General features: G+C 39.7%; 1 protein-coding gene across 1 annotated transcript in view; it reads right to left on the bottom strand.

Moving 5' to 3' along the window:
- Nucleotides 1-19,579, bottom strand: part of LOC133653911 (sodium/hydrogen exchanger 8-like) — a 57,603-nt gene that overhangs the window by 29,847 nt on the left and 8,177 nt on the right. The window contains exons 4-6 of the mRNA XM_062053747.1: nucleotides 19,495-19,553; nucleotides 2,338-2,421; nucleotides 1,754-1,855 (exon numbers count right to left, since the gene is read on the bottom strand). Of these exons, the coding sequence (XP_061909731.1) occupies nucleotides 1,754-1,855; nucleotides 2,338-2,421; nucleotides 19,495-19,553 (245 nt within the window). The remainder of the gene's footprint in view (nucleotides 1-1,753; nucleotides 1,856-2,337; nucleotides 2,422-19,494; nucleotides 19,554-19,579) is intronic.

Here is a 19,579-nt window from a genome sequence, read left to right as displayed (position 1 = left end):
CCCTTCAAAGTGATCGCTATTTCAGAAACATGGATGAAGTAAATTATATCAACAGAGCCAACGCGAATGGAGGGAGAGTAGCTTTGTATGTGATGTCATTAACTATTGATACTATCTCAGAATGTCTAATAATAGAAATATGTCGTGAAAAAAGCAGAAACAGATTAATCATCTGCATACAGTATGTAGATCACCTAAGGCAAACATTGATACGTTTGAAAACTGGATTAAGGCAACTATTACTAAAATCAGTCAAAAATATATATATATATATATATATATATATATATATATATATATATATATATATATATGTATACACACTACCGTTCAAAAGTTTGGGGTCACCCAAACAATGTTGTGGAATAGCCTTCATTTCTAAGAACAAGAATAGACTGTCGAGTTTCAGATGAAAGTTATCTTTTTCCGGCCATTTTGAGCGTTTAATTGACCCCACAAATGTGATGCTCCAGAAACTCAATCTGCTCAAAGGAAGGTCAGTTTTGTAGCTTCTGTAACGAGCTAAACTGTTTTCAGATGTGTGAACATGATTGCACAAGGGTTTTCTAATCATCAATTAGCCTTCTGAGCCAATGAGCAAACACATTGTACCATTAGAACACTGGAGTGATAGTTGCTGGAAATGGGCCTCTATACACCTATGTAGATATTGCACCAAAAACCAGACATTTGCAGCTAGAATAGTCATTTTCCACATTAGCAATGTATAGTGTATTTCTTTAAAGTTAAGACTAGTTTAAAGTTATCTTCATTGAAAAGTACAGTGCTTTTCCTTCAAAAATAAGGACATTTCAGTGTGAACCCAAACTTTTGAACGGTAGTGTATATATATATATATATATATATATATATATATATATATATATATATATATATATATATATATACACATGACACATGACACATTTTGGCCTTCAGTCATTGTTCTCAATAAAACCAAAACTCTGTGGTTCCATTTTCTTTCTTTCTTTTTTTTGTCCTGTCCAGCTTCTCAGGCAAATCATATTGTTGATGTAGATGCCCATATTGGCTGTACAAATTTACTTTACAAAAGAGAAGTGTGGGATACTTCTCTTGTTGCCTTATTTGTATTTGACTTTATTAAATGTATTTATATTATCATTTGGTGCAGCCGGGCCAGAGCAGGAGATAGAAAGAGGAAAAAAAGGAGGACAGAAGGGGAAATTGTGGGGACAAGAGGGGGATAAGACAGAGGGACAAAAACAACAGCAGCAAACACAACAACAACAACAACAACAACAGCAGAACAACATCAGCAAATATGATATGTACAAATATGATAGTAAAAGTGATAGCAAAGAAGCAGTTAGTGAAATAAATAATACAGAAATGACAATGAACATTATTACACTACAAATGGAGCAATACAAATACCAACAGAAATAGCACTATTGATAATGAATAATAACAACTTACCTCCTCAATTATCAGCAATACAATTGTTCAAATGCAACAATACATATATGTAATGATAACTTGAAATACAAAAGAAAGCAGATAAATGGAGGGGAAGAAAAAGAAGGCAGCTATGTTAACCTTGTAGTTCCATTTTCTAAACTTAGCTGATTTGGTCTTTGCATCCCTTTATGTGGAGGAACTTAAAAACACTATGTGTCTTTTTGTGCTGTTTAGATCAATGAGAAAACACACCATACTTCAAGACACAGCATTATGTGTCTTTTAACAAAACCAAGGCCTGAGCAAATGTTACCTGTCCAAGGAAGTAGATTCCTCCTCCGACTATGAAGGCGGAGATAGCAGTGCCAATCACAGCAAACAGGGTGATGGAGCCAATGTTTTGGAAGAAGTTACCCTGAATGTACACAAAAACATATTTTAAGTATTCATGATTTGATCGTAATGGTAAGCCATTGTTATAATAGTTACATCATATAAAAATTAAGCAAAGCACATACAGTATTTTAATTCAGTAGGGTTTTATCAAAATGTGTCAACATTATTTTGTTGTTTTTGGATCAACAATACAGAACCACTGTGGAATATTACAATAATAAATAACCAAGTTACTGATTTGAATGTGTTATTGCATACAACACAGTTTCTTAAACATTTGTTACAATACCGTAATGACTGTAAACAGCATAACTGATATTTGAAGAGTTAATGTACTTTTATGCTAAGCAAACGTGATTCATCTTGTGCACACAACAAGGTAACAAAAACAAAACTGGCAATGAAAAACAGTTAAACATTACAGTACTAACTGGAATGGGATACTTTTTCTTCTCTAAACACTTTAAGGCTGAGTTGAAAAGTCTATATATTCTGCTGTACCTTATGTAATGAGTATCCAGATTCAAAGATGATTGGTGGCAGGAGCAAAAGAAAGAACATATTGGGTCGAAACATTTCCTCCTCCTTTAAAAACAAAAAAGCGAATGAGAGAATGAAAGAAATTAATAACATTTCTAAAGTCAGATATTCACAAAAAAATATTTACAGCTTCCCAAAAGCCAATTACCTTGACTGCAGCTTTAGAGGAATTCAACATGCTAATGTGTTTGATATAACAGGAGGGTAATAATATAACACATACAAATACTTTATTGAACTGTTTTACTTCAGCATAATTGTTCTCATATTGCACAAATTGGGTTTCATCCAAATAGTGATCTTGATGCTAATCAGCACAGAAATTGAAACAAAGGGCACTCAAACACACGCAGGAAGAAAAAAGCCAAGCTTGAACTGCAAGTAGCTGTACTTTATCTGACAAGGCATGTTGGCATCGAGATGACTGGCTGATGCACACTTATATGCACGCACATAAATGAACACACACATATACATACATATACACACACACAGTGACAGCCTGCCAGTTAATTCATGCATGCATTCTTACAGATCTCCAAACATATTTAAACACACATGCTATTTCTCAGTATAATCTACATGCACGCTCGCGCGCGCACACACACGCAGTCAGACTTTAGCTTTCTGATTATTTCAGTAATATAATGAAATCATTGTTGCATCTCAACTAAATGGGCCAGCCTCCTAGGTCAGGCGTAGGCATCATGTGCCTGTGCATTGCTCTCTGCTTGCCAGTGAGTCTGAGCATGATGCGCCGTTTGCTACATGTGCTGTATGTGAAGCATGCACACACATGCATGCACACACACTGACAATGCACATGCATCATGTATCCATGTATTATACTCACTATAAATTTAAATAGAAGCAATTATTGCACTTGGTGCATGTTATACTCAAAACACAGAGGGCATTATAAGAATAAGAAGGAAAAAAATATTTTTGGGCGGTGGCTGATGCAACATTTTTATCAGTTCTCCCTCATAATGGTTCAAGAGGGCCAGTCCATATTTAGTCCATCTACCCAACAATGTCTCTCTTTGTGTTCTCTACAGTCTTGACAGCTTGGAAAAGCTTCTCTGCTCCAATGACCCCACAAGCAGATGGACTTGAACACAGTCTACAGTCATCAGCTCCTGGCATAGTACACCCATGGAGAACAAGGATGGAAAAGTGACCCCTTGTGGTGAATTAGGGCCAGTAGCTGTATTTTTTATTTATTTACCTGGTATTAGCACTAAGAACACATTGTGCAAGGTTACAGGTATGTCTTAGTTGTTGTTTGTTGGTTGGTGGTGAAAGTAGTGATTTTCTAGATAGAGGTGTGGGTAGGGGTTGCAGTAAAAAAATAAAAAAATAAAAAGCAAAAAATAAACATACAGTTTGTAATCAATTTTACTAATGTATTGCTACTTGCAGGACGACCTCAATGGAAAGTATCACTCAACTGTGTCAGACAGAAATATTTAGAACTGTCGAGCTAGAGGGGAGTTATGTGCTACTGCTAAATAATGATTACAACATATGTAGCTACAAAAATTGAGCTAAATATATTTAAAAGGGAACTAACTTAAAATATTGCAAATATTAACATGACAACCACTGTGTGTCGGACCTACGATAAACTAAAAAGTGGGACACATTTGAAGAAAAAATTTAAATAAACAATAAAATAGAACAGAAAAGGATCAGAGGAGGCAACACCTGACATTTAAGCAAAACATGATTCTATAATCTTTAGTCTTTTTCATATATTTTGCCCATTTAATAATTCATTCAGGATTTAAAACCCCAAAACAGTGTGTCGACACATTGCTGTTAAAACTAGGTCAAGCATACAGTAGGGATCACATACATAGGACGTACTGTATGATAGGAGTTTGTGGCTCTTCTTTTGCATACTTCCGACTAAAACAGTAGAAAAGGCAGTAATGAATGCTTCAAAGGTTGCTGTGCTACCTCAACCTAAATCTCTACTGAAACTTTGCTCTTCAGGGAAATTGAAAGGTCAAACATGAATATTAACATCTGAGCCACATGGCATTTGATGCATGCACAGAAGTTTGGCAGCCTTAATGCTCCCTGTGTGCATGTGTAATAGCAAAATATAAGTTTATAAACATATGGGAGTTTGTAGGGGTGGAAATGCCATAATCTAATTTGCATATTTTCCCATGTAATTGTTTCAACAGGCCAAACAAATGCTTATATATATATTTTAAGTAAGACTGTCCAAATTAATGCGTTACGGTAACACATGTGAATAATCACCCAAAAAAATATTGCATTAATCATGTATAAACGCAGATTAATCAAGCAATTCACTGGCAGTATTGGCAGCTCTTTAGATCTCATATTGAGAGTTTACAGAAACAGATTCCAAATACAAAAGGCACACTTGAAATGAACTCAATACCTTTTTTATCTGCTCCTTGTAAATGGGATTATGAGAGAATAAGACACACCTAGCCATGGAACAGCTGAGTAGGTAATAGTACTAATACTTTTGGCACCTTAAAAAGTGGGAGGCACTTTAAAATTAAAGCTGAAAGTCTGCAGTTAAAACACATCTTGTTTTATTTCAAACCCAAAAAGTTTAGATTTGGGACAATGTCCTAATATGTATGGATTTGACTCTAATTGCACACTAAATTATGTTTAATAATGTGTTCATTACATTATCTATTGGTGTATCAGCACCTTATTTTTAATATCATTGCAGTATTGTTTAAGATGTACACTTCAAACTATACTGTTACCAGGTTTTGAGCAAATAACATGCATTCATGTAAAACATCTTAAAAATGTTCACAGTCAAATTAAAAAATATTTTGGTGTTTTTTTCAATTTAACTTAATTTATGGAAGCAAGTAATCGACTCTGATTAATCAAAATTTTAAAATGTGATTATTCTGGTGAAAATAATTATTGTAAATTTCGGACTAAAAGCCACTAGTTTTTTTCCCTTGGCTTTGAACTCTGCGGTTTATAAACGGTGCGGCTAATCAGAATCAGAATCGGAAATACTTTAATAATCGCAGAGGGGAAATTAAGATTTATGGCTTTTTCTTCGATGAGGGCTGGCAGTAATGAATATAGCTTAAAATAAAACAAACAAACACATTGAATCAGTGTGTTATTGTTTGTGCTATAGAGCCATCTTTTGGACGAGTTGGCTCACTCATTGCCCTTCTGTTTAGACAGTGCTATGAACCTACCACAAGTACAGTTGCTGTTTCGTCTTCAAGCCGTCCATAGCGTTTTTACTCGTATGGATTCTTAATTTATAACTCCAAGCAAAGTTTGTAAGTTTTACAGTATAGCTAAGACATTTATTACTTACTAAACCATCCAATGTGTGATGTCAGTAGGAGTGTTTTTATGCATATTTGTACGTGCTATGGTAATATAAAGAAGCTAGCATTGTTAGCATTAGTTACTATGCTAACACGTTTACGAGTGTCTTTGTTAGTATTATTAACTAACAATGGCATTCTTTTTGTATGGTTTAATTTTTGTAAATTCACCAAAATGTCACTGTGTACTACTTATTGAGTCTGTTTAGCTGATTGGTGAGCTTGCTTTTGTTTTTGTGCAAATGAGTAATTTCACAACGTACCTATCTGCGTCTTATAGTCCAGTGCCGCTAAAATATTTTTTCTTCTAAAATTTAGAGGGTGCGGCTTATATCCGGTGCTCTCTTTAGTCCGGTAATCATTTTGTGTTGTTATTAGTTAATAACATCAACATTTTAGTGTTTTCTTATGATGAGGGGTCATGAGAGCTCACAAGATTAAAACATGGCAATAGTTCTTGTTTAGAGAAAATCTGTCTCGCTGGTAGAACACTTTTTTTTTTACCTATAGTCAAAAGCATAACCGTCTGAGTGGGAGAGATTGGAACCGCACATTAAGTGCTTCACACACAAACCAGAGTGCTAGCAAACAAAACGAGCCTCTGTGTTCCCCGCGTCAAGAGACACAAAAAGCCTGGACTTCTTCATTTGAGTTTGACAGCCACTGTTTGTTTGTTTGTTTGTATTTGTTTATTTGAAGGACAATGTGCAGTTACATTAAAGGCCTACTGAAACCCACTACTACCGACCACGCACTCTGATAGTTTATATATCAATGATTAAATCTTAACATTGCATGCAACACATGCCAATACGGCCGGGTTAACTTATAAAGTGCAATTTTAAATTTCCCGCCACACTTCCGGTTGAAAAAGCCTTCGAAGGATGACGTATGCGTGTGACGTAGCCCGAGGAATAGAGGTATGCCTTCTCCATTGAATACAATACAAAAAAGCTCTGTTTTCATTTCATAATTCCACAGTATTCTGGACATCTGTGTTGGTGAATCTTTTGCAATTTGTTTAATGAACAATGGAGGCTGCAAAGAAGAACGTTGTAGGTGGCTGTAGCAACACAAGGACCACTTACTCGGATAGCAGACGCCTAGCCGATGCTAGCAGACCCACCGCACGGATGATCTGGTGAAGTCCTTCGTCGCACCGTCAATCGCTGGAACGCAGGTGAGCACGGGTGTTGCTGAGCAAAGAAGATGAGGGCTGGCTGGCGTAGGTGGAGCGCTAATGTTTTTATCATAGCTCAGTGAGCTCCGGTTGCTAAGTTAGCTTTAGCGTCGTTAGCAACAGCATTGTTAAGCTTTGCCAGGCTGAGATCTATTAACCGTGTAGTTACATGTACATGGTTTAATAGTATTGTCGATCTTCTGTCTATCCTTCCAGTCAGGGATTTATTTATTTTGTTTCTATCTGCATTTGAGACAGATGATATCACGTTAGCTCATGCTAAAGATGCTAAAGAGCTTCGTCGATGTATTGTCGTGGAGATAAAAGACACTGTAATGTCCATTTCGCGTTCTCGACTCTCATTTTCAAGAGGATATAGTATCCGAGGTGGTTTAAAATACAAATCCGTGATCCACAATAGAAAAAGGAGAGAGTGTGGAATCCAATGAGCCAGCTTGTACCTAAGTTACGGTCAGAGCGAAAAAAAATATGTATTTCACTGCATTCTAGTCCGTCACTCTAACGTTCCTCGTCCACGAATCCTTCATCCTCGCTCAAATTAATGGGGTAATCATCACTTTCACGGTCCGAATAGCTCTAGCTGCGTTGAAAACAATAGGAAAATATGAGGGAGTGAACAACTGACAACGTCACGCTACTTCCGGTAGGGGCAAGGTTGTTTTTTTTTTATCAGAGACCAAAAGTTGCGAACTTTATCGACGTTGTTCTATACTAAATCCTTTCAGCAAAAATATGGCAATATCGCAAAATGATCAAGTATGACACATAGAATGGATCTCCTATCCCCGTTTAAATAAATAAAAATCATTTCAGTAGGCCTTTAAGAAGATGGCTGCACCAGATTTAGCACCATGCTAATTTCCATCTGTAGTCCTTTTATAGTGCATTTAACATCCACAATTAAAATTACACAGGATTAAAAATACACAACAAAATAGTAATTACATAATGATAAGCAATTTAAAATACTAGTACAATACATAGAGGGTATGTGAGTTGCAAATCAGTGGGCGGTCAAGTTACAGTATTTTATCAGCTTCATTTAAAGCTGCAGAAGTATATAAAGTGCAGCCGTTTTTATCAAAGTCCACATACCACAGCATACAGTGTAGCCATCAGATGGTACCCATAAGGGTATCATTCAATAGCCATATACCCCATTGGTACTGCATACGTAAACAAGATTGCGATGTTACAAGATAAGACTGGTACTCTGGTGGTCATCAGACTGCTCCCGCTAGGGTATCTCATCTGATGGTCAACTATCTGCCTGGTATTGTTAGTGTGAGCAGGTCTGATGGTCTATAAGCCCGTCTTTGACTGCCTGTGAGAAACTGAAAACTTGAGTTTTTCTTTAGATTGTCTGGGAGCCCATTCTATTATTTGATTGCTTGGTAGGAAAAGGCTGATTGAGAGAAGGCATACTTTCTTTTTGGAACATTAGTCACCCCTGGATCCAGACCTTAACACTGATTGTTAATTCTGAGCGTAGCTGTATGTATATTTTTAAGGGAGGAAGAGCTGCATCATTTAGGATCTTATGTACCAGGTGGATATTGGAGTACCTGATCAAGTTTTTTAATCGAGGATTTTCAGTGCTTGATTAGGTAATGATCTGAGAGAATTTAAAACAGTCTGTTTGGCTTGAGACCATGATGACATACAGTACAAGATATGTGATATGATTATTGCATTGAAAAACGATTTAGCTGCTTCCAATGATAAAAAGCTCCTGATGTGCTGGAAGTTGGCAATGTTATATTTCAGAACATGACATACCTTTTTAACATGATTTTTAAAATTTAGTGTAGGATCCAGCATCACGCCTAGGTATTTAACTTCCTCAGCATTACTGATCATGTAACTATTCACATAGATGTTTGAGAGAACACTTTGATTTGGTTTGTTTGAAAAATAAATTTTGACAGTTTTATCTGTGTTCAGCAGGACTCGTTCAGTCACTTTGTTGCTTTGGTCATTGTCTCGGATAGCTGAGCTGCAACCAGATTTGCATCGGAACCGTGAGTAAAGAAGACTGTGTCAACAGCATACCGTATTTCCTTGAATAGCCGCAGGGGCGCTAATTAATTTAAAACCTCTTCTCACTCCTGCGGTTACCAAAACCATGCGGAATGAGCAAGCATGCTCTAATTATTTTAAAACCTCTTCTCACTCCGGCGCATACCTTATCATGAAAAGCACATTTAATAAAAAAAACGTTATTATGATCTTACCTTTACTTGTAAATGGGTCCATGTGCAGCTGCTTCTGATCAAAGGCAGTCTTTCTCATCTTTCTTCAATTTTAAAAGTCTCTGGAGATATTCCTTTAATTATTACCTCCTGCTTCGATTGAAAGTCCAGTTTAGAAAACGGTTTAATTTTAGATATGTAATCCTCCATGGTAAAAGTGCAAGCAAACAATTGCTGCATGCTTGCTGCTTGTTGTCTTCTTCTGCAGTACCTGTCTCCTGCAGTACTGGTAGTCGCAAGAAGGATCACTAGCGCCCTCTACCACCAGGAGGTGGGAGTCATTTAATGACTCATATTTGACCCGGCGGAAGTGCCAAGCATGCGGTAATTATTTTGCGAAACGAATTTGACCCGGCTGTAATTCTAGGCAGGCGAATACTATATTCCCGGCGCCAATTCAAGGAAATACGGTACATTAAGATCTCCACAGCCTCACAAACGGATGGTAGGTCATTAATGTACAAACAGAAGAGCAGTGGCCCCAGAATAGACCCTTGAGGCACCCCTGTGGTACAGGAGCTGAGTGGCAAAGTTGTGTTATTTATTCTTACGCACTGGAAGCAATCTGCGAGGTAAGATTGAAACCACCTGATAGTGTTTGTGGAGAGATTGAAATTCTGTCATTTTGCCAGCAGCGCTGAGTGATTAACTGTGTCAAATGCCTTACGTAGATCCAGGAAAACGGCCAACAACCCCTCCCCTGTCCAGGCTGGACTTGATCACCTCGAGGAAGTAACAGCATGTTGTGTCGGTAGAGTATTTGGATCTGAAGCCAAACTGCATGGGATGTAACATATTTCCATTGTCAAAGTGCTCAATCAGCTGTTCGGCAACAATTTTTTCAATAATCTTAGAAACAATAGGAAGTATACTAATTGGTCTATACTTCTTTAAGTCCTTTTTGTTTCCTGATTTTAAAATGGGTGTTATAATTGCAGTTTTAAAGGAGAATGGGAATACACATTCTTTTAATGACTGGTTAATTATGTAAATTATTGGTCTTGCAAAAACCTCTTTGTATTTCTTTAGTAAAAGTGGATCATGTCCCCACGAGTCTTTAGCTTTTGAGTTTGAGAGTGAGGACATAATTTTATTGACCTTGCCTTCACTCACACATTTCATATTCATCAGAGTGAGTTGTAGTCCTCCTGTAAGACCACAGGCCATAGTCCCAGCAGAGTGAGCAGAAGATGTTGATGCCGTGTTTGAGGGTTTACTCAGTTCCAAGATTGAGGTTAAAAAGGAGTTGTTGAACAAGTTAGCAACCACTAGGCTATCATTTACAGTGGCTTGTGTACCAGGTATGAGTGTTCCGTTGTTGCACGAGTTTATGTCAAGTTCAATGGGTCAATTTCTAGTCCGCTCTCTCCCAGATAGATTTTTAATGCACTTCCATATTATCTTACTATTCCCTTTAGCCTGTTTTAGTATTTCTAAGAAAAAGTCTATGCTTTTGCTTTTTCTGAGCTGTCATGTAACTTTGTTTCTAAGGCTTTTGAAGATAAACCAATCAATACTGCACCATATGTATGTGTAAGAAGGCTAAACTGTCAATCATGGACGACAACATGCAATAGAAAAGCACTCTGGACACACTGGATCTCTTCCCCCAGCAGCAAAACGTCTCTGCAGCAGCCCAGAGATAAGACAATACAATCAAATTAATGATACACTGACAGCTACAATGTCACATTCGAGATGCAAAGAACCCCATGAAGCTATTCACAAACACATTTAATTATATTTAGTTTTATAATTTTTTATTCATTCATCTGTGAAAACAAGTTCAACAGTTAAAAGCTCAAGGCGTAGGTCATACATGCGAAGTTGTAAAATACTTTTAAGTGCATCTGCAGTGTTTTGTGACCCAGCCAAAAAAACCTCTACAATCCCTGGGCTTGTGGAGGTGCCTTGCATGTGCACTGTATGGTTCCCAGATATTGGCGTGGCGAAGTTGGGAGAGTGGCCGTGCCAGCAATCTGAGGGTTACTGGTTCAATCCCCACCTTCTACCATCCTAGTCACGTCTGTTGTGTCCTTGGGCAAGACACTTCACCCTTGCTCCTGATGGGTCCTGGTTAGCGCCTTGCATGGCAGCTCCCGCCATCAGTGTGTGAATGTGTGTGTGAATGGGTGAATGTGGAAATACTGTCAAAGCGCTTTGGGCTCCTTAAAAAGGGGTAGAAATGCGCTATACAAGTACAACCCATTTACCATTTACCATAATTAATACTTATCCTTTCGTGATGAAATGTATTTGATTGCAGATTAAATGTATGACGTAAAAACACTTCCTGTCTTTCACTTTAAATGGATACCAAGTCGAAATTTGGATAATGCTGCCTAACAGTAGTGCCCAATCTAATCTTTTCATGAGTCGTCTTTTTCTACTGCGGCTTCATTGTGAGGCGAATGCTTTGCCGTTGTGTTGCATGCTGCGTGATTGAGTAATTCTCTTGTGAGACTGAAAGGTTTCATTAATTGGGTGGTTTGGCCAACATCTGGCCCACTACCCGCCTGTAGGAGGGCTGCATATGACGTCACATCCATTTTACTTCTTCGTGGCTTAATTCACACAATGGTCTAGCAGCTTGAGCGTAGCATTGAAACGAGACTGAGTGTAGCGTTCGAGCAGTAAATGTTGTATCGCTGTTCTGTTCTTGGGTGTTCCAGTCGTTCAAATAGAGAGATAGGAAAGAGCTTTCATAAAGGGGTTCATAAAGGTAATAAAGTCATGGAAAAAAACGAAAGTGCATCGAAGGAAATGGCTCTTAAAAATATCACTCATCTTGTGGAATACAATCAGCGATCACTTTTGTAGAAACGTGATGTCCACTCTTGCTTTATAGAACTGTGTTTAATGAACACGTTCAAACATTAATCATACTACGCTGTACGCTTTACCGGCATCGCTACCGCTCTCAATGTTGTGAACCTTTTACTTCCGGGATCACGTGAGAGACTCGTGAACTCAGTCTCTTAAAGGGGCCGTGCCCATTTTCACAACATTACATCCCTCCTTTTCTTTCAAAGTAAATGTCCTTGTTTCTGTTGAAAAAAAAGAACTGTATGGTGACACTTAACTTAAGTCAAACTAAAGATTTTGCCAGTTCAAACTTTCACAATGACAATACAATACAAATATTTTAACTGGATAATAAATGCCTCCTGACATTAGTATACAGGAGCAAATAGAAGTTCAAAGGTTAATTCAGTCCAAGAGTCTCCTTGGGAGTCGTCTGTCGGCTCTGACAAGGTATCTCCTCTGGTCTTGATCCGGACCTTGTTGTTGTCGTTGTTGATCCTGGTCATGAATCTGATCACCGGTACTGTCCTCATCATCATCATCATCATCAGCTGTCACTGTCACAATTCAGTGGGACAAATGGTTGGTGTTTGAGAAGCTTATACAGGGACCTGTGCCTGGTGACTTCATGTCCCTGTCTTTTTGCGGTGACCATTGTTCCTTTCACTGAGATGACCTTGTATGGCTTGGGGTTGAATGGTGTGACCATTTTCCCGGTTCTCCTCTGACGTATCAGGACAACATCACCCTGTTTCAACTGTGAGTGCACGGCATTCCTCCTTTCATCAGCATATAGTTTAATTTGCGTCTTCCTTAGTGCATCAGTTTGCCTGAGGTCGTTGTCGTCGGTGGGGTGAGAGATGGAGGGCAGTTTTATTGACATGGGTCGACCAAAGAATAATTCTGCTGGAGACCGGTTGGTGGTGTGGTGAGGAGTGGCGCGATAGTTGCGAAGGAACTTGTACAATTCTTGCTTCCATGGCTTACCTTCGACCATGGCAGTGTGCACAGCCTTGATTAAAGGTCTGTTGAATCTTTCAACTACTGCATTGGCCTGTGGCCAGGATGGTGTGATTTTCCTGTGGTGGAAACCAAGGTAGTGAGCAAAATCACAGAATATATTGCCTGAGAATGGGGGTCCGTTGTCACTCTTGACGACTTCTGGCGTGCCCACCAAGGAAAATATTTGATCCATTACAGGGATTATTGTGTGTGCTGAGGTTGAGGATGTGATCTCGACAAAGGGGAATCTTGAGTATTCGTCCAGCATAACAAACAGGTAATCACCGGAGGGTAGGGGACCGCAAAAGTCCACGGAGACATTTTTCCAGGGTCCAGTTGGGAGTTCAGACATTTGTAGTGGCTGGTGTTCCGTTCTCGGTACTGATGACTGACATGGGATGCACTGAGACACTAGTTCTTCTGCTTGCTTGTCTATTCCAGGGAACCAGACCTTTTCTCGGAGTAGCTGCTTGGTCTTAACTACTCCTTGATGTCCTTCATGAGCGAGAGCTATAGCTCTAGTTTGTAGCATTTGTGGCAGTACCAGTCTGTTGCCTCTAAGGATGAGGCTGCCGTCATCCAGGACTGTGAGCTCTTCCCTGACGTTGTGAAAGGCTTTTTACATTGAGCGATCAAATTCCGAGGGGCCGTCATACAGCTGGGTCCAGTCGCCAGAGTGAATCACTTTTTTCAGGTGTAGCAGCACTGGATCCTTGACTGTCTCTCGTTGCACTTCTTGGAGAGTCATTGCTTTGGGGATTGCATGTTCTGCGATGAACCTGACATGGATCTCAGTGTCAATGTCATCAGTTGACATACACTTGTGGAGAGTTTGCGGGTGGCGTGACATATAGTCTGCTGGATTGGATTTCCCCGCTTTGTGGACTACTTTGAACTTGTAGGGTTGGAGTCTGAGAGCCCATCTTTCTATGCTTGCTGGGGGTTTGGACTTCGGATTGTTGAAAATCAGTTCCAGTGGTTTGTGGTCTGTGACCATGACAAAATCCGATCCATATAGGTACAGGTGGAAGTGTTCGCAACTCCAGACTATTGCAAGTGCTTCCCGCTCAGTCTGGGAGTACCTTTGTTCCACTGGAGTCAAGGCTCTGCTGGCGTAGGCCACAATGTGCGTTTTGTTGTTTGTTTTGTCTGTCTGTGCAAGGATGGCGCCGAGACCAACCGGGCTTGCATCCACAATGACTGTTGTCTTTCTTCCTGGATGGAAGTAGCTCATGACTGGGTGGCTGATTAGTCTGTCTTTTAGCTGAGTCAGGGCATTTGTATGTTTATCTGTCCAGTGCCAGGCCGCATCTTTCTTTGTAAGTTCACGAATCGGCTGGGTGATTGATGAGAAGTCTGGAATGAAGCGAGCACTGTAGTTGACCATTCCTAGTAGACTGCGGACTTCACTCTGATTCTGAGGCAGCGGCATGTGTGTGATGGCCTGGATCTTCTTAGGGTCAGGTGAGACACCATCTTTTGAAAAGACATAGCCATAAAATTCCAAAAACTGTTTGTCCAGGGTGTACACCGCCTTCCGCCCGATTGTAGCTGAGATAGGCTCCAGCGCCCCCCGCGACCCCGAAGGGAATAAGCGGTAGAAAATGGATGGATGGATGGATGTTTGTTAAACTCACACTTTTGCTCATTGATTGTGAGGTTGTTCTCAGTGAGTCTCTTGAAGACTGCCTCCATGGAACGATCGTGATCTGCAGGTGTGGCCCCAAATATGATAATATCGTCACTGAAATTTCTGACCCCTGGTATTCCGTGCAGCACGTTTTGAATTGTGTGCTGGAAAACTTCTGCTGCCGACGATATTCCAAATATGAGCCTCGTATATCTCCTGAGTCCCACATGTGTCGAAAATGTGGTGATGTATCTCGATTCTGGTGCTAATTCCAGTTGATGGTATCCTGCGTTGAGGTCCAGCTTTGAGAAGATAGTTGCACCGTTGAGATCGTGTATGATGTCATCCACTGTTGGTGATATGTGCCTTTCTCTCTGGACAGCTGTGTTGGGCAGGCGCATGTCAATGCAGAGACGGATTTTTTCAGGATTTTTGGGTTTTGGAGTCGCTACGATGGGGGACACCCATGGCGTTGGGCCATGAACTTTCTCAATAATGCCCTGGTCTTCTAGGTGTTGCAGTTCCTGCTCTACTTTCTTTCGCATGTGGAAAGGAATGCGACGATGTGGTTGGACTACAGGCCGTACGCTGTCGTCGATGTGTAGCTTGACTTGGAAATTCTTTCGTTTCCCTATGCCAGTGGTAAGATTTGGATATTGCAGGAGTAGCTCTTGAGCCTTGGACATGTCCTGCTTCTTGGTCTGCGTGCAACACACTACGTGCAGTAGGCCTAATTCAGTTCCTGTTGTGTGTCCCAGTAGGGAGCCATGAGCTCCTTCAGCCACATAGAAAGTTGCTTGTACAGTTTTGCCATTTGCCGAAACTGTTGTGTTTACTTTTCCTCTGAGTGGAAGTGGGGTGTTTCAACCATAGGGAAATATTTTTTTTCTAGCTTGTTCGAGCTTTACATTTGACTGTATTGTGCCGAAGGCTGTCTCATCAAGGATGTTGGCTGAAGCACCTGAATCGACTAGAACGTTCATGTTTTCACCAGCTATCACAAGCTGCCGCACTGGTGGTAGGGCGCCACCAGCTGTGCTTGTGACAAATAGGTACTCGTCATCTGTGCTTGAGTCTTGTGTAGCTACATGGCTGACAGAGGTGTGAGGTAGTTTGTCTACATCAGTCTGAAGTGATCTGACTTGTTTATAGTTACGTGCTGTTGTTTTGTACATGCTGTGTGTTTGTTTAGTTGTCTGTTGTGAGAGACAGCCGCGCGCATAATGATTGAGTTTCCCACATGCATTACACGAGACGCCTTTTGCCGGGCATGCTGATTGTCCTCCCTGGTGGGGAAATGTGCCCCCACAATTCCTGCATGTTGTTTTTGATTGTTGTTGTTGTTGTTGTGCACTGTTCATCTTTGATCTTTGGGGCAGCGAGCCTGTCCATCTTTTGTTGCTTGTGCTAGCTATGGCTGCAATCTCTCCTGTGTTATTTTTGTTTTCCATGCCAGAAGCTTGAAATTCAGATGTTTCGAATGTCCTGGCAAGATCCAGTAGGTCTTTGAGAGTCATCCTAGGGTCTCTTAGTGCTCTCCTCCTGAGCCGTGACGACATGCAGTTGAGTATGATTTGTGATTTTATTTCTTTGTTTTCGTCATTGAATTCACAGTTTTGGGCCAGTTTCCTGAGTCTGGTATGGAATGCATCCATTGTTTCTCCCTCGTTTTGTTTTGCTTGTCTAAACGTGTAGATTTCAAACTCTACATTACGACTTGGGCTAAAGTATGCAGTGAGTAGCTCAACTGCTTTATCATAGTCCTTTGCCTCTCCTTTTTCAGTAAAAGTCTCAAAAATATCTTGCACTGGTTCCCCAGCATAATACAGTAGCATAGCCCTTTTACGTGTTGCATCCGTTATGGCTGCTGCAGTGAGAAAGGTTTCAAAATGCAACATCCATTTCTTCCATTTTGAGGAGAGGGAGGCGGGTTCAGTGCTGATATCGAAGTGTGGGAATTGCGGGAGCCCAGCTAATGCCGCCATCTAGCTTGTGTTCGTTGTTATTTTTATATAATTGTATTTATTTGAATCTCTCTTTCGTTCTGTCTGTAGTGCTGGTTAGCAGTGGAGTAGCATGTATGGTTGATTCAATGGTTTTCACTTACGGCCGATCAGCTTCGTAGCGTGTCATGATACTGCTCCGTGCAGTGAATGGGGCAGATCAAAATCAGTGGGTTCTTTCACAGCTTGTGCTCCGTATCCTCGTCGCCAATGTAGAAATGTGATGTCCACTCTTGCTTTATAGAACTGTGTTTAATGAACACTTTCAAACATTAATCATACTCCGCTGTACGCTTTACTGGCATCGCTACCGCTCTCAATGTTGTGAACCTTTTACTTCCGGGATCACGTGAGAGACTTGTGAACTCAGTCTCTTAAAGGGGCCGTGCCCATTTTCACAACATTAGAACTTTTTTGTTTGAAAATTTGATTTGTTTGGGAAACTTTCTGTGATGCAACCAAGTTTATTCTCTACTATATTAGTAGAGTTTGATAGCAGAACTCAACATAAAGTAAGGACAAAAGATTGCATAAGTTTGTGTTCTTTTATGGTTGCTATGCCTAAATATAACTATGAAGACCTGGTTGTGCAAATAAACTAATGTCAGGTTAAATCCTTGTAATAAATATTGTGATTGTTGGTCCAGTCTACTGTATTTTCTTTCTCGATTTTCATAACAGAAATTAAAAGCTTAGTTGTTGTTGTTGTGCAGGAAAGCCAAGTGCTTTATTTGACACGGATGACCACATTATAGCGTCCTTGGTGATATTTGTTAGTATCCAAAAAATATCCTTAATAGTATTAATAAACTACATGAATAAATCTCTCGTAGCCTCAACAGCATATACTATATCTTATCTTGATATTGCTAGCAAAGATTCATGCTGAACCACAGGGACATATACAGCTAAATAATGAGACAAAATACATACTTCACACCATAAAAACTGCAAATATGAATTGTAGATGAGACTAAATTGGTAGCAGGAAATCAACTGCAAACAAACGTATCCTTTTTCTCATTAGCGTCACGCTCACAGCAGCACGAAACTCGTTATGTCAATCAAATACGTTACTTATCGATCCATGATAAGTCTGACTTTGTCTTTTACGGATTAATGCTTATTTTGTGGACCCCTCCAGATGTAAATACATGATGTGCCCTCAAACTTTTCTTCTTTAAGCACCGTGAGTGTCAAGTGAAGTGAGGTAGCAGTAGCGTCTTGGTGACGATAAAAGGTTTACATTTTTTTTTTATATGTGTTTCTGAAAGATTGTAAAAATCGACTCCATCCCATTTAAAATATTTTTTTCATGACCGCTTTTATATTTGCCTCTAAAAATACGCCTAAATCTGCACTGATTCAGGTAAATACACAGTAGGCAAATGGGGCTCTAGCCCATCGCCTGAAAATGCCCGGATGTGCCTCTAGGTCACGTGATTGCAACCCAGCTATTGAGTGCCCCTGCTATAGAGTGTTACTTTCTACTTCTTTATAACTCAAGACGAATGAAAGGGAATTTAAAAAAAACAATTTAATATGCTGGACAGTAGGGAGACAACTTCAGATGAAGAAATTGATATGAATGGGCATAGGAAGCAGCTTGGTGGTGAAAGACAAAGGCAAAGCCTCTAATGCCAGGATGTGGTTGTCTCTGGGGTTTGTACACCCTTCCTCATTTGCTTAGCGATGCTGAAGGCTTGATAGATTAGTAAAGTGGGCCAGATCTGGAAACATGCTCGCTGGGGGAGAGAACACTTGCTTTCAGGGTAGCTAGAAGCATAAAGTTGTATCCAGTTTGAACCCACATTTTAAAAAAGACCAATAAAGAAATAGTAGAAGGGAAACAGATTTCCTCAATTTACTATTATCATGAAACTTTTTTTTAAAAACCAAGTAGTTTAAGGAATTGATTTTGACATAGTAAACTGCTGGCTGTGTTGCTCAGTGGTTACGTAGGTTAGATTTCACAGTGCATTCTGATCTTTGGGGCTCTCTCAAAACCAAATAGTTTAGAGATAAATAATGGAGATGCATCATGGGTTGCCTTCTCTATAATTTCCAAGGGCAAAAAAAATATGGGTATGCAAGAAGCTTTGCACCATATTATAAGTGCAGCATAATTATAATACATACTATGCTGTGGAGCAACAGTACTGTAAATGATAAAGCTCCTGCTGATACAATCCTGTCAGAATGAAGAAATTCACAAAGACACAGGTTCCAAATAGGGATGGGTCTCGTGTAACTGGGGTTATCACCCTGAGGGCCCCAAGATAAAAGAAAAAAACATAAAAAAAACAAAAACAATGGCCGCCTGTGTGTATGGAACATTGACACAACCTGCCCCCCGTGTTTCTCTCTTGTTCATTCATTATTTTCCTCGGGGGCAGAGAACACGGAATGTTAATTAAAGACTGCAAGCACCAGAAAAAAATGGGGAATGTGGGGCAAAAGGGGACAGCCAGTGAAGAACAGAACGAGCAGGTAACAGAAGCACAGATGAGCGATTATTTATGAAAAACAGAAGGCAAGACACGGCAGAGAGTCAAAAATAAAGGAAAACAGAACAAAACAAAACACAAAGCAAAGGGAGAAGAGATGACAGTTGGGGTGAATTTGATGTGGATGACTTAATTAGAGCAATAGCTTGGCAGGGTGCATTATAAGGTATAGTCTAAACCTAATATTTAATGCTTTCAAGAAAACCACAAGTTACTGGTATCCAATTCACATTCATATTGAAAAGAAAATCACATATGATTACCGTCATGCCAAAACACCAATAGTTGACAATAACAATTGTGACTAGTGTTGCGGAGACACAGACACATCTGAAATTAGATGATGGGTCAAACTTTACCTTCCAGTTGGCCAATTCCTGGAACTCAATGATCTTAATGAATCCTCCCATTAGAATTCCTAAGAAAACAAAAGAGGTAAAATAT

The sequence above is a fragment of the Entelurus aequoreus genome, linkage group LG07 (assembly GCF_033978785.1).
Source record: "Entelurus aequoreus isolate RoL-2023_Sb linkage group LG07, RoL_Eaeq_v1.1, whole genome shotgun sequence".
NCBI classification, from domain to species: Eukaryota; Metazoa; Chordata; class Actinopteri; order Syngnathiformes; family Syngnathidae; genus Entelurus; species Entelurus aequoreus.
The sequence above is the reverse complement of the archived record's forward strand: the minus strand, read 5'-3'. Positions and strand labels throughout refer to the sequence as shown.